We start from the raw sequence: 15,698 nt of genomic DNA, 5'->3' as shown, positions 1-15,698 counted from the left end.
TGCAACCCTCCCTTGACTATCACGCTGCTGCTTCTCTACGCTCGGTTTCTTCGTCTCAACAGGTGTTGCAGGTTTCTTTGGACTCCAAGGCCCTTTCTCCTTCCTTGCTGCAAGTTTCGTTGGACTCTCTTGGAGCAGCTTCTCCTTCCTTGTCGCAGGCTTACCCTTTTCTATCAGACCCACAGTCCCCTTTTAAATTTCAATCGGTTTTGGCTTCACTTTTGAAAGGTTTTGGGAAAAAAAGGAGAGCGATTCACTACTCGACCTCCGCTCAGCCTGATAAGACGACCAAATATGATTATTCGAGTTGTCCCTCTTCGTCTGTGCAGTTGGGGCTTCTTCGACGTCTCTGTGAGGAATCTGTGTTGGAAGCTAAGGATTCAACCTCGTTGGCATCTAGATTTCTTCCTCCTGAGCCCCTCCTTCATAGTATTTTCCAGGCGCAGCAACATGGAGTGTGCCTCTACTTCATGGGGAGAATAATGAACGTGTCTATGTTGAGAGCCCGGTGCACTGCAGCAGTTAGTAATGATAAAATTGAATCTTTTGTCTTTCTAGGCAAGGGTTTTTACTATGCTCATTGCACTGCTGTGGACACAATGTATCAGTTGGTTAATATGGTAGGGGTACATGGTGTTGGTTATTTTGCTTATGCTTTGCCTTGGGATCCGTTATTTGACCTAGCAAAAAATCTCATGAGTTTTTGCCCTGTCTGGGTCACTTTGAAGGCTTTGCCGATACCTCTTCTCCCACATATTTCCTCCCTTGCAGCCCTTTTAGGGAGAGTCTTGCATCTTTCCAAGCGGGATTTCTTGGTCATGAGTAGGGACATCCGAATTTGCATTCTGTGGGATATGGAGCAACCTATACCCTCATGTTTGGATATTGATTATGGCTTGGCGCATCCATGTCGCATTCCTTTACATTTTGCATCCTTTCCGAATGCGTGTTACAAGTGCAGGCAAATTGGTCACTTTGCTCAGAGTTGCCCCTCACCCTCATGTCAATCTCATGTTGTGAAGGGCATTTTACCTTTTCCTCATGCTTCTACTCCTCTCCAGTCTAATAAGTTAGAGTAAGAAAAGAATAAAAAGTATGGGGACAAGTGCAATCTCATGGCAAAGCTTCAGACACGGAGCCCTCTTTGGTTCAGAAGTCTCTTTTGGTATGCTTTGACTCTGAGGCAGCCTCTTTGGTTATTGAGTCGCAGTCCATTGAGCTACAAGTAGATCTCTCTCGTTTAGATATAGTTGATGATAGTAATGAGGAGCAGCCTATGGAGTTGAGAGAGAGATATGCAGGTGGATATCTCTCCTTTTGATATAGTTGATGATGATAGTGTGGAAAAGACTGTGGATTTGAGAGTGCAAGATACTCAGGATGCTTCTCCTCCCCCAAAAAGTACTTTTATAATTGAGGATATGCATCCTATGTTGCAACAGGTTTTTGATCTAGTGATTCAACGGTTTCGTCTTCTTGCTTATGTCAAGAAGAATCACAAAGGTCAAAAGAAATTGCATTTTATTGATGGCACTACTACTTCACTCAATGCTTTTCCCCTACAACAGGGGATCACTTTGGAGGATATTGTCTTTATGTCGCCACCTGGAGGTGTGTAAATTCATATTTTCCTCCTTTTTTTTTTGGAGTTTTTTGGTTATCTGCATTCCCTAGTGACTTGTAAACATTTTCACTTTTCTAGTTTTCAGCTAGCCTCCTGGCTTTTTCTAGGGGTCTACTTGTAATCTTTTTACTTTTGTACTTCATGGTGGGTTTTCACCTCTTCTGAGGTTTCCCACAGAGAAATATAAGATTTCACTTTAAAAAAAAAGTGTGTGTGTAGAGAGAGGGGAAAGCTCCTGCTGCATCAAATGCTACTGTTTCTGCTTCGATGCCTTCAACTTCTGAATTGAAAGTAAGGGAAAAAACTTTTTAGGAAGCTTGGCAGAGTCCAAGAAAAATTATGATAGCAAGGAGACTTCTTCCCTCATGTACTTGGAATGGTTCGTCATCAAGTGGGAACACTCCTCAAGAAAATTCAGGGATTGGAATTACATGGGCTGCAGTAACAATCAGTCGTACCCTCTTTCCTGAAGAGGAAGTGGCTGCTCTTTAATCTTCTTTGCAAACATTAGTTTCATCTCAGGGTCGGGGGCCGGATCCTGAGGTTGAAATGCAAACTTGAGCTTTTGGGTTCTCCAATGTAAATACTTTGTAAATATGTTGTCATACATAAAGTGTCTTACTCTCAATGTATAGGGTCTCTGTGATCCCAGGAAATGGAAGTTGGTTTGGGGTTATCAGCATCAAATGCAGCTTGACATAGTTGCATTGCAAGAGCATAATCAGCATATGTATGCTGGTCATTATGGTTATTTTTCTGGTTATGATATTTTCTATGCAAGAGAACATACTTTTTTAGGGGTGGTTTTCCTGGTAAAACATGAATTCAGTTGTTGCTTTAAATGATTGTCAAGGTAGATGGCTGATTATCCAATGTCTTATATAGGGGGAAGTTTTTGAGTTTGCTTCAGTTTATGCACCACAATGCTCTCGGCAGAGGTTTAATTTGGGCTGATATGCAAAGTTATCCCTAGAAACAACATGCATTCATTTGTGGAGATTTTAATAATTCTCCTCAACTAGGTGATAATACATCAGGTCATACTCATATGTTAGCATCTGAGCTTCAGCTTAGCATTGGTCTACTTTATCGACTCAGCTTCCTCTTATTGATTTGTGGAAAGAATCACAGCCTATGCTGCCTGGTTACACTTTTCAACACAATGCTCAGTCTACTTATCGGGCTCGGTTGGATAGATGGTATAGAGTTGATCCTCAGCATTATGATTTTCTCACCGTCAATTTATGGGTGGATTACACGTTTACACATTCCGATCATGCCCCTTTGTGGTTGAAGATTGCTCTCCATGAGATACCTGATGACAGGTGTCAGGCTTGTTCACAGAAGATTGCTCATTGTCAACAACGGTTATTTGCAGCATGAAGCATACAAGACTCTGGTTAAAGATGCAGTTCAGCCACTATCTTGACAGGTTGCCATTGGTATTGATTTTGCTTGGGAAGCCTTTGTTACACGAATGCAAGCTGCCATTCGTAGTTGAGAAGAATTTTATCTCTCATAGCACTTCTCCTTTTTTATCCCCTGTACTCTTGGTAATGAAAAAAGACGGCTCATACCGAATGTGCATTGACTACAGAGATTTGAATAAGACCACTATCAAGAACACCCCAGGATAGATGACCCGTTGGATAAACTCAAGGGTGCTCAATTTTTCACTAGATGCAAGTGGCAAAGGCATGGGGGCTGTTCAGAGACAAGAGCATGGAGTTATAGCTTTCGAGAGCAGACAATTTGAGGCCAAGGAATTGAACCATCATGTTTATGATCAGGAAATGTTGGCTATCCTACATGCTTTCGAGAAATGGCACCACTACTTGTACGGTGGAAAGATTAGAGTTAAGACGAATCATAGGACACTCAAGTACTTTCTTACGTAGCGCAATTTGTCCATGAAGCAAAGGAGGTGGTTGGATGCAGTTCAATCCTATGATTTCGACATTGAGTATAGGAAGGGGAAAGAAAATGTGGTTGCAGATGCCTTGTCTAGAATGTGGGCTTGTAGTTTATATGCCATTTCCACCATCTATCAGGAGTGGATTCATGGGGAGCTACAGGAGCCTTCTAGCGAAGGGCATGCTGAATTTAAGCTGCATAATGGGCTGTTGTAGTGCAAGGAAAGAATTTATCTTGTGCCGGCAGACTCGAAGTATAGATTGCTAGTTTTGCACGAAATGCACTCATCTCCTATGACAGGACATGTGGGTATCACTAAGACATATGAAAAGATCAAACAGAGCTTCATCTGGGATGGCATGTGGCGGGATGTGGTTGATTATGTCACTCAATGCTTGCCTTGCCAACATAATAAGGGGGGACAGCCAGCTACCCGTAGGTCTTTTACAGCCATTACCTATTTCAGAAGGCAAATGGACTCACATAGCTATGGATTTCATCACAGGGTTGCCTTGTACAAAGAGGGGATGGGATAGCATTTATGTGGTGGTGGATAGAATGACAAAATAGGCTCACTTCATACCCACTAAGACCCGGCATTCAACAACATACGTTGCTTGGCAATTTATTGAGCATGTTTTTAAGCATCATGGCTTCCCTCAAGAAAAATGTCAATGACAGAGATGCAAAATTTATGGGTCACTTTTGGTAGGAGTTATTCACAGCAGTGGGTACTATCCTCACACTTAGCACTGCTTACTACCCCGAGACGGATGGACAGTTAGAAAGGGTGAACAAATGGGTGGAGGAATACTTGAGGCACTTTTGTCATGATACGCATAAGTCCTGGGATAATGCCAAACACCTTTTCATTGGCATGAGCCCTTTTGAAGAAATGTATGGATGCAAGGTTGGGATGCCGTCTTTTATTTCAGAGGTGGCTTTGAAAAATCAGCAAGCAAGAAGTGACTTGGAAAGAATGGACGTCCTTCTTGAATTGGCTAAGAAGAATATACAAGATGCCCAAGCCAAGCAAGTATGCGGATGAACACAGAAGGTATCTGTCTTTTGAAGAAGGAGATTATGTGCATTTACGTCTCCATAAGAACTGTTATGCCTCGCTGAAAGGTAACACAAACATGAAGCTTGCTCACAGGTATTACGGTCCCTACAAGATCATCCGCAAAGTTGGAGAGGTGGCGTATGAGTTGGAGCTTCCCAGTACCTCCAAGGTTCATAATGTTTTCCATGTGTCCTTGCTGAAGCGACATATAGGACAGCATGTCCAAGTTCTTCCCGAGCTACCACCTATGGAGGAGGGTCACATCCTCTATGTCCCGGAGCACATCATGGGTTTCAGAGACCATGTTCTCCGAAACAAGGTCTACATAGAGTATCTCATCAAGTGGTAGAGACTCCTTGAGGATGAGAATTCATGGCAGCCAGAAAGCATTGCCTAGGACCACCCCTATCTCCTATTGGGCTGATTAGTAGTTGCTATTTGCTGCACTTTTTGGACAGGCAAGATGTGAAATTTTGAGGGTGAAATTCTATGGGAAGGGATGGCTGTAATGAAGAGGGAAAAAGGCCCAATTTGGAGGCCCTTTAGAGGCCTTTTACGTGGGAAATGTGGAGGGGCTATATAAGTCCCCATCCACTCCTTATTGTACACTTTGGATGTGACATCTAATCCTATTTACTCTTCCACCTCCTTTCTGCTAATTGCTGCCTATGCTCTCTCACCTTCTCTCCTCCCTACTCTCTCTCTATCTCTCTGTACCCCTCATTCTTCTCTCTCTTTCTCTCTCCTCCTCCTCCTCCTCCTTTCTTCTCCCCCATGTCTCTCTCCCTTCTGCTATTCTATCACCCTTCCTCCAAAATCTGCCCTACCCCTTTTCTACAACTTTGAGCACATCGTTGGTTTTGTGTGCATTTGCTGGCGGGCAAGGGAGCTGTGTGATCCCGAATGGATTATTAGTAGTAGCACATAGTTTTTTATGCAAATGTTTGGGACAGATTTGGATGCTTTTAGTTTGCTTGGTCAAGACGAAGCCCAGCAGGGCTGAAGCTAGGGCCATTGAGGCCTGAGGCAATGTGGAAGGCTTCGAGTGAATTGTCTGATCCCGAATGGATTACTAGTAGTAGCACATAGTTTTTTATGCAAATGTTTGGGCAGATTTGGATGCTTTTAGTTTGCTTGGTGAAGACAAAGCCCAGCACGGCTGAAGTTGGGCCATTGACGTCTGAGACAATGTGGAAGGCTCTGAGTGAAGGAGGATTTGTAACCATTGTGTAATCCTATTCAGGGACTTCCAAGTAAGAAAGAAATACTGAAAGGGGCGCCAACGGTTTGGGGCCAAATTTGTGTCCTTTTTCTTGAGCAAGAGCACTCTAGCTCCCAATTTGTGTTTAGTTATTTGCTGAATATTTTATGTGAAAACATTGGCTGGTTAGCTGTCTAATACCACCCTTTTGTTGGCCTTGAGGCCGGTTTTTTTTTCTACTTCAAAAGTGGGGGCATTTAGCACTCTCCAGGGCTCCATCAAGATCCAACACAATTCACCCATTAGGGGTTAGCTAAGGCATTCATTCTAGCTCTTTGGACTAATCCTAGTCCTTTGTGGGCATCCCCACAATGCATATTAACAAATGTAGATAACAAAAGGAAAAATTTCTCTAGGTGACTAAAGGCAATCCTCTTTGACAAGAGTCAAAACAAAACTAGTTCTCTTTATTTCATGGGATAATTACCATTCCGTGACATCCCCTCGGCTTCTAATCAATCATCCTTAACTAAAAAGGTTCTTTGTACAATTGTAAAATCAGTGGATACTCTGCGAAAAAATCTCCATCCACCCACTTGGCATCCAATGCCGAGTAGTTCTTGAACTTGATAAGCTACCTGCGGGTGACCTTGTCTTAGGGTCCTTTCTTCTCTATGTGATACACAATCTGCTAGGGTTGGACGATCTTCTCCATCTCTTCCACCTCGGTTGGCTCTTCCACCACTGGTTCTGTGGGCTTAGGTCTTTGGTTTTTGTTAGAAGACTCATTTGAAAAGCATTGTAAGTCTTCCAATGCTCGGGCAACTCTAGCTGATATGTGGCCTCATTGATGGGCTCGATGATTCAAAAGGGTCCATAGTACCTAGTAGAAAGATTTGGGTACACCTTCTTTGCCCTTCATCTTCAGGAGGCTTGCTTTCTCGAACTAGAACCCAACCTCATTTTTGGATGTTCATTTCTCTTTATGCTTATCTGCAACCCTCTTATGCTTCTCTCTGCATCTTTCTATTGCTGTCTGAACCTGAGCAAAATTTGTATCCGGATCTCGAACATATTGATCAGCTGCAAATATCTCATCCTCGGTCCTTAGGATACGCAGTAAAATCACCTTCCCATAGACTTCCTCAGACGGGCCTTTTCTTGTGGAGCTTGAGTGGTGTTGTAAGCAAACTTCACTAGAGGAAGTACTTTTTCCATTTTGATTTTTGCTCAGCCAAATAGCATTTCAAGAGATCTAGCACTGTGGAAATTAGCAATCTTACTTTGACCGTCTGTTTGGGGGTGTAAAGAAGACGAGAAATCTTACTTTACCCCCATATTATCAATCAAAGCTCTCCAAAATACGTTGGTCTTTGTGGGATCTGGGTCACTTACTATAGACTTAGGCATTCCATGGTACTTGAAAATCTGAGCCAAAAACACTCTTGCCATGTGGTTCGCCTTGATAGTCTTCCTCAGAGGTATGAGTGAGCTTGTTTGCTAAATCTGTCAATAATACTCCATATTCCATCATTCCCATACTTTGATCTAGGAAGATCAAAGAGACATCCATGGCTATGCTTTCCCAAGGTGCTTGGTGCACGGAAGAGGTATCAACAGTCCTGGTGTCTTTTCCCTATCATACTTTACTTTTTGGCACGTAAGGCATTTTGTTACAAACTTATGAATACCTTTCTCATATTGGCGAAAAGAGTCTCTCTTCAAGGATTTAGTGTTGGAATATGGAAGAAAGAACTAGAACTAGAAACTAGAAATGCGATGACATGACTGAAAAATAAGAAATACCTTGAGAAGAGTGTAGACAAGACACAAGCTAGACTGATAGATTACAATGATGTGACCCATTGAATATATGGGCCAAAGTACAAGACATAAAGCAAGAGTGCTTATGGGATAATTATAGAAGTGCCACATGGCACACACTCAAGACATAAAGACTAGACTTAGACTTAGACTTATGTAGACTAGGAAATAGTACTTAGTGTGCACTTATCTCCAACACCCTCCTTAAGTGGACACTAGGAGTAAGACAGAAAGACAAGACTAGAAGACAGACTTTATAGACTGAGAGATAGAAAACATGACAGACAAATGATCCTGAGACACCTCTCAAGTGATATCCTCATATGGGTCCACAAGGGTAAGGACAAGATGGATCTAAAACACAGTCAGATAGATAGACAAATAGACAGACAGACAAGACTAGATAGACAGAAGACTGACTGTAGACAAATAGAAAGACCAAGACACTAGAACCCCTTGACCTACATCATCGGTGGTCAAGGTGGTAGACAAAACATAGAAGTAATCAGAAAGCCCACTTCTCATCATGTGAGGAAGGAACAGCAGGATCAGCTGATGGAGATGTTGCAGCAACATGGGCTGAGGTAGTTGCAGGAACTGATGTAGAGGTTTTGGAGTAGCAGTCCTTCTCCCGGTGATTATCACGGCCACAAATGGTGCATGGATGAGCCTTGAAACAGTCCTTCTCCACATGATTAGTTTTGCCACAATGGGTGCAAGGCTTTCTTACCTTAGAACTTCCTTTCTTTGTGAAAAATGCAGTGTCAGTTACCTTTCGTTGTTGAGTTCTTTCTTCCTCTTGGAGAGCATTGATAATACCCTCAAGAGAAGGATTATTATGATACTTGAAGGTAGTGACAAGAGTATCATAGGAGTCAGGTAAGCTTTTGAGAAGCACAGCAATAGCAATATCTTCGGAGATGGGAGACTTGACTGACGCAAGCTGAACCATAAGACTGCGAAGATAATTGACATGAGAGGCTATAGTAGCTCCTTCTTGCATATGTAGATCAAAGAATGAGATCATAAGTGCAATCTTAGAGTTTTTAGATTGGGCTCCAAAAAGAGTATCCAGAGTGATCCATGCTTGAGGAGCAGACTGTATGTCGGAGATGTGATGAGTGTAATCATCTCCAAGGCCGAGCAATATGATAGCATAGGCTTTGTCATTCTTGGCAGCAACAACTTGCTCAGATGGACCTTCGGGAGCATCACGGTGAACAATGTCCCAAAGGCCTTCTTTCATAAGATGGCACTTGATTTTGATCTGCCAAGTATGAAAGTTGGACCCATTGAATTTGTCGATAGATATGAGAGAATGAGAGGAAGATGCCATGTAGGAAGGTCTTACCTCTTGCTAGGATGCAAGGGCAGTGTCTATTCCCTTACAATTTTGCAGAAATAAATGAGAGGAAGAGATCCCAGAAGCCGGTTCTCTCACCACTTTGTCAAGGCCATAGCATATGACAGCCCATCGAAGCAGGAGGAACCAGCAAAAAAGGAGAGACTGTTCAGCAAACTGAAAGAGGCAAAAGCTCAGTACCTTAATTCCGGGCAGAAGTAGAAGTGTAAAAAGGATGTAGATCTCCGTGAAGATGGAGCAGAAGAAGTCGTCAGCCTGTGCAGGTACGGATTCCGTTTTTTCGTACGGACTGTACGGACAGCTGTACGGATGACGTACGGACGATGGCGAGCAGAGTATGGACGTACGGACGACGGCGAGCAGAGTACGGACGACGGCGCAGAGTACGGATGTACAGACGACAAATTTACATAGATCTGGCACTCAGATCTGTGGCTGAGCTGCACAGATCTGAAGCGCAGATCTGGCGCAGAGACTTGGAGTTGGTGGAGCAGGCGTACACGCAGATCTGAGCGCAGATCTGAGCGCAATGGCGGGGCAGAAAGAGGGCAGATCTGAGCGCAATGGCGGGGCAGAAAGAGGGCAGATCTCGGAGAAGAGGCGGTCAGCAGAAGCGTAGAGGAGGGCGGTGCGGAGGTAGAGGTGCCACGAGAGGCTGAAGAGAGAGATGCCGGAGGGAGAGGTAAACTGAAAGGAGAAGACGAAGCTATGGCTACAGCAGAGTGAGAGGAGAGGAGAGGGGATCTACATGCTCTGATACCATGTTGGAATATGGAAGAAAGAACTAGAACTAGAAACTAGAAATGAGATGACAAGACTGAAAAATAAGAAATACCTTGAGAAGAGTGTAGACAAGACACAAGCTAGACTGATAGATTACAATGATGTGACCCATTGAATATATGGGCCAAAGTACAAGACATAAAGCAAGAGTGCTTATGGGATAATTGTAGAAGTGCCACATGGCACACACTCAAGACATAAAGACTAGACTTAGACTTAGACTTATGTAGACTAGGAAATAGTACTTAGTGTGCACTTATCTCGAACATTTAGTAGTGGAAGCAGTGCCTTAGTGACCTATGTAGGGAGGTGCATGGGGCTCCTCCATCTCTTTCTTCCTCATATCTTGAGTGACACATAAGTGATCATCCTTCATAAGATACCCTTCTTTAAGAGAGTATTGGGTGGTTGATTGTCCCCCTTGCATGTTCTTCATAATTTCTCTGAAATCCGGATGATGCAATATTGTCCTTTCATATTCTCAAAGTCTCTATGATATGCAATAGTGACATTATTGACTTGAGGTCTGTGTGCTCCTGGTGTACGTAGAATGTGAAAATGAAAGATGGACAGAATATTTGCCCATCTCGTATGCTTCTCGGAAAGCTTAGTTTGGGTTAAGAAATGCCTAAGGCTTTGTTGATCTGTCTTGACCTTGAAATCTGCACTCAAAGGTAGTGCTTTCATATGGTCAAAGCATGAATAACAGCCAACTCTTGCTCATACGCTTGTACATGCCTCTCTGCATGAGGTAGCTGCCGGCTCTCGTAAGCTACCGCATCTCCATATTGCTGTAAAACAGTTCCAACACATTCTCCACAAGCATCACAATCCATATCAAAGGATTTGTGCAAGTTTGGAATAATGAGAATCGGCTATGTGGTTAACTTTTCTTTAAGTGTGTTGAACCCCATCTGAAAATTGCATACTTTTTGGTCAAATCAGGGAGTGGGGCAGCAATATCAGCAATGAGCAAAGACCCAAAACCTGTGTGGCCTTTCTTGGATGGCTTTGATCTTTAGAAATCACACGCTCTAGATGATGGATCTGTCTAGGAAAAACCTTACTCTTCTTCCATTGATGTAGAGCTTGTTGTGCTGCGATTCTTGAGTCACATGGTGAAGTGCTTCCTATGCTCTTTTTTTAACCTTGAAAAGACAAGAATGCTCTTGTGGGTCCCATACATGGGACTTGTCCTATTAGAGTTGCCTTGCTAGGCTACAAGGCTGAGAACCTTTATTGACTCAACACAAACACATATAGAATTAATCATCATCTACCACCTCAGAGAGGAATAGATCATGCAACATAGGAGAAGAAGCTTCATGCTGAGGTCCAGTAGATGTAGCATCAATATTCTTGAGCTTGTCCAGGGTCTCCTTGGCTGAAGTAGTGAGGTCAAGTTGATGAAGCAATTTGTTGACCAACCTCACACCAATAAGCGCCAGTGCTCCATGGTGTCAAACTGAGGTAGCAAAGGCAACAAGCTGAAATAGATAACCAGCCAATAAAAGAGCTCGTCTACGGCTCTGAAACGAATCAGCAGCTGGAGAAAGGCGTGAATAAACGTGTCCTGCTGCTGGTGGATGACCTCAGAGGTTCCAAAATGCAAACCCTAATGGAAAAGCGGCAAGAATCCTCCTCGAAATAGAGAACCGAGTGAACCCAAGTCAAATAACAGCAAGTGGATACCCTAAAGTGCAAGAAGGAACCAATAGAACAGCACTTGTGGGCAAGATGTGTGCTCAAGATGCTGGAGCAGGTCCGAAATCCTCAAGAAGGTAGCTGGAAAGGCGCCAAATGCAAGGATATATCTCAAAATCTGTGAAGGCGCTTCAGCAAAGCAACTCCAAGCTATACCGAGATGCTGTAGTGGAGGTATATCTGTACAAAAATGCACCAGCAGGTCACCAGGCCAAGAATCGGGTATTCTAGATGAGTTAGAGGCTAGAAGCAGCCCCCAAAATGGCTCTGTTGAAGGAAGTTCTGCAGCAGCAACCCTAGAACAACTCGAAAATGCAAGCAGCAGCTCCAAAACAGGTCTAAAAACCTCCAAAAGACCTCGAGAATCTGAACCAATGCTGGTAGTTGGTTGATTTCTGCTGTAGTGACCTGCAAACCCTAAAAACGGCGGTGAGATGGCTCCAAGATGGCTCAAATATCCACACGTGCAGGCATCTCTTGGAAGGCATGCCAACCAGCAGGCAGAGAAGGAGAAACTTCACTGACCACAGCTCCAAGAGGCCATCAAGAGCCTAGATGCTTGCTCCAAGAGATTCGAATAGAGGCGGCTATGAGGGTAGGCTATGGAGAGGCTAAGCGGGAAGAAAGAAGCGCAAAAAGGCTGCAAAGAGAGGCGAAATGAGGCGGCTAGCAGTGGACAGACGGAAACATAGGCAAGGTGAGGCGGCTGTGCAGAAACCCTAATCGGGTAAAAACCTGCTTTGATACCATGTTAGAAACATGGTGTGAGTGAGAGAGAGAGAGAGAGAGAGAGAGGCTAGAGAGGAAGGAACTGGTACTCAAATGAAGACATGATAGAAAGGCTTTCATTCATTCATCAAGTATGACATGACAAGTGAAGTACAAACCTTATAGAGGCTACACACTCACACACTTGCACCACGTGCATATGGGATAAGTCCCATAGTGACACGTGGCACTCACACATGAACTAGTACTAGATCTTCTAGTTCTACACAATAACACATCACATCTCATTCACTGTTTGGCTATGATATCTCCAACATGAAGAAGCTGTTCTGCATATTAAAGGAAAAGCAATTGTGTGTTTGTACTTTTCCAGATGCGCTTGTCTTTAATAATTAGGCTAGTCATTTTTCTGTAACGGAGGAATGCTTATTGTAAGAAAGCCTAATAGAGAGTTGTCTGAGTGTTTTGTCGAAATATTATCTTCATTGAAATTTCAGGCAAGGGTGGTTCTTTAATGAATCCTTGCACTCGATATGTGTTTCATTAATTTGAAATAATGTTTGGTATCATTCAGATGGTTGTGGATTGGAAAAATGTTCTCTATGATGTTGTCACCTTCATATTTGCTGATTTGTACCAGGTAACAATCAGCCTGGACGTATGGTTGTTGGGCAAACCTTCACAATTGGTATGGTCCTAACAGTTTAAATCTGTGCTTTTAAAATTCTTACATTCCTGTGAAATGCATTTAAGATGAACAAGGCCAAATTTGACGTTAATCTTTCCACATTGATTCTTTGACGAAAGGTGCTTTATACATTCCAATTTTTCTTCCTACACTCACGTAATACTTTGTGAGCTGTGTTTCAAATACAGGAGGCCTTTAAGACCTTTGCAATGCAGCGTTGTTTTTCTGTTCAGTGCTAGAGTTTCTGCCTAGATGTAGCTGTTCAGCTCCCTTTTATTTTCTATCTTTCAAATTCTCTTCCATGTTCGGCTATTTGCACTTGTGGATGTCAATATCACTCATATGTTCATTCTCCTTCTAATCAGTTTAAACTTACAAGCCTGTGTTGTGTGTGGTGGGGGGGAGGGGGGGAGAGAGAGAGAGAGTGAGCGAGAGAGAGTAGAAGGGAATATCTGGAGCTCACACTGTACAGCTTTTTGCCACTAGCCTGCTTGCATAGCAGTATAAGCAGCAAGAAATTGAGCAAATTGATTCAATTTTGTTAGCAAAGACGTAAAGGATCCCTTTTGAACCCCCTCGCCCGCCGTGCTGGGCTCTCCCCCCCCTTTCTTCCCCGCCATGGCTCAACCAATCCATTGGTTGGATATCAGTGCGCGCACACACACGCACGCCCGCAGAGAGAGAGAGAGAGAGAGAGAGAGAGAGATGTATCTAGTGTAGATAATCATGGACTTAATATTGTATCCCCATCTAAAACTGATTGAAACAGAGCCGATGTTGACAATGGGAAGCATCGATGACATCACGTGGGAAGATGACTGGACTGTTGTCACAGCTGATGGAAGTCTTTCTGCTCAATTTGAGCACTCACTTCTTATTACTGAGACGGGAGTGCAGATTCTTACAGTTGCTTGATAAACACTTTTACGAGTGCTATGGAGGCACTATTGTTTCTTCTATAACTTGGCCAAAAAAGGGTCAATTTTGGTGTATATTAGCTGAATACAATGCGTTTGCAGGTTCTCACACAAGTTTCACCCTGAATGTCTTTCTTCAGTTCATAATTGTATATTAGTACATTGTTCATGGAATGAGGTTTTATTGCAGCACAACACTGCTAAATATATATTCATTGCAATGTATCCATCTTAGGAAGGTAACGGTCAGCATTTCAAAGATTACACTTATTTTTCAAAGGCAGTGTATGTATCATAGTTTTCTAGATGACTATTAGATGTAAGAAATGTTTTTTTAACAGGAAACATGAACTGCCTTCTTTTGTATGCAAGGATTAACTTCATTTCAAGTTCTCCATCCAGTGCAAAGCTCACATTGTTTTCAAAGGCAATTCATGTATCAAGGATTCCAAATTTTAGGAGTTCTACTCATGTACCTATATTGGCCTATGAGTGCTTTAATGTTGTTTTTGCCCAAGGAATTTTTATTAAGGACGAATGGATACAAAATCAAGATTTTTAAAGTTTTATAAGGGAAAATGAATATATGACCTGCATAAAAGTAGGGTTTTGCATGCACATTTATGTAGGTATTTTTGTTGTGAACCCCTTGGTTCCTTCAATTTTTAGGTCCACTTTTATACAATGAGAATATACAATTTTGAGGCTCAAGAATATGCTATTGAACAAAGCTTGAGGTCCACTTTTATGCAATGAGAAGGCACATACTCATGGCCATCAACACGAAGGTCTTGCTTGGCTCTTTCCTCCATGGTGATCTTTGACACATGAAGGATGATCCTCTGCACCATAACTCTCATTAAGTATGACCTAGTTCCCGTTAACCTCATGGCCTTCTTTGTAGGTTTAAGGGAGGCTAGTGGTTATAAATTTGTAGGTGAGTGCCTTTCAAGGAGGAAAGTAAGGAGACAATTGATTGTCTAAATGCCAAGAGCTATCATATCCCCTTTGGTGATGTAGAAATGTTGGTAGGGCAGATTGCCTTTCAAGGATGAAACTAATGAGACAAGTCATTGTCAGGATGCTAAGAGCTATCAGTCTCCCTAGTTTTCAACTTTGGAAGAACTACCACTTGTTCAAGACGGCAACATCTTCTTCCTATAATGATTACTGTGTGGTGTATCATGCCATTGTTCCCCCCCACACCTTTGTGCTTATATGCTACCCTCAATTGATGTGCTGTCTCTTATGCTTGGACATATGCTTATGCCATATCTGACTTCTTGTTGGCCTTAAATAGCTTGAGATTTTTAGCAATTGTAGGGTTTTCCATAAGTGATGTGTCAGTCGAGCTTAAAATACATTCAACTATACTTCTATATTATTGATGTGTCTTTCCATTGGGAGGATCCAACATCTAGATAAGGTGATGTGTTAAACATTATATCCTCTCTTTTTTTGTCTTATAAGTCAACATGTGTTGGTTTCTTGATATTATTAACTATGAATTTTTGCATTTTGTTTAGATTCCTTCAAATACAATATTAAAACCAACGTAGTGATTTAGTTTTGCACAACTACGGACTTTGATGGGCATGGCCAATCAATTGCTTGGCGTTGCACCCATTGGAATATTTGGCCATTGAACCTTAGCCATATGAAGCAACTCACGATGCCTTCTCTGGCACATGATTCTTTGCCATGAATCCAAGATCTTATTTTTTAAACACGTGGTTACACCCTTCCCATTCATACCCATTAGACTATATCTCTTCATCTGCACCTTAGATCAAGGAAAGGTTTAAAACCGTTTCCATCCATCCACATTTGGTTGTATGTCTTCATAAGTATTTGGCTACATCTCTTCAATCGTGTCTTGGACGAGGAG

The 15,698-nt window shown here is 42.5% G+C and overlaps 1 protein-coding gene across 1 annotated transcript in view; it reads left to right on the top strand.

The window, feature by feature from the left end:
* The window catches only part of LOC147885140 (methionine aminopeptidase 1D, chloroplastic/mitochondrial-like), a 104,431-nt gene extending 90,259 nt beyond the window's left edge, over positions 1-14,172 (top strand). Inside the window, exons 9-10 of the mRNA XM_087397624.1 lie at positions 12,846-12,893; positions 13,663-14,172. Coding sequence (XP_087253750.1) covers positions 12,846-12,893; positions 13,663-13,808 — 194 coding nt within the window. The 3' untranslated portion in view covers positions 13,809-14,172. The remainder of the gene's footprint in view (positions 1-12,845; positions 12,894-13,662) is intronic.
* Positions 14,173-15,698: the final 1,526 nt, after the last annotated feature.

The sequence above is a fragment of the Dipteris shenzhenensis genome, chromosome 26 (assembly GCF_047967505.1).
Source record: "Dipteris shenzhenensis isolate YYH24624 ecotype China chromosome 26, Dip_SZ_1.0, whole genome shotgun sequence".
Taxonomy (NCBI): domain Eukaryota; kingdom Viridiplantae; phylum Streptophyta; class Polypodiopsida; order Gleicheniales; family Dipteridaceae; genus Dipteris; species Dipteris shenzhenensis.
Note: the sequence above shows the minus strand (reverse complement) of the source record. Positions and strands in the feature narration are given on the sequence as shown.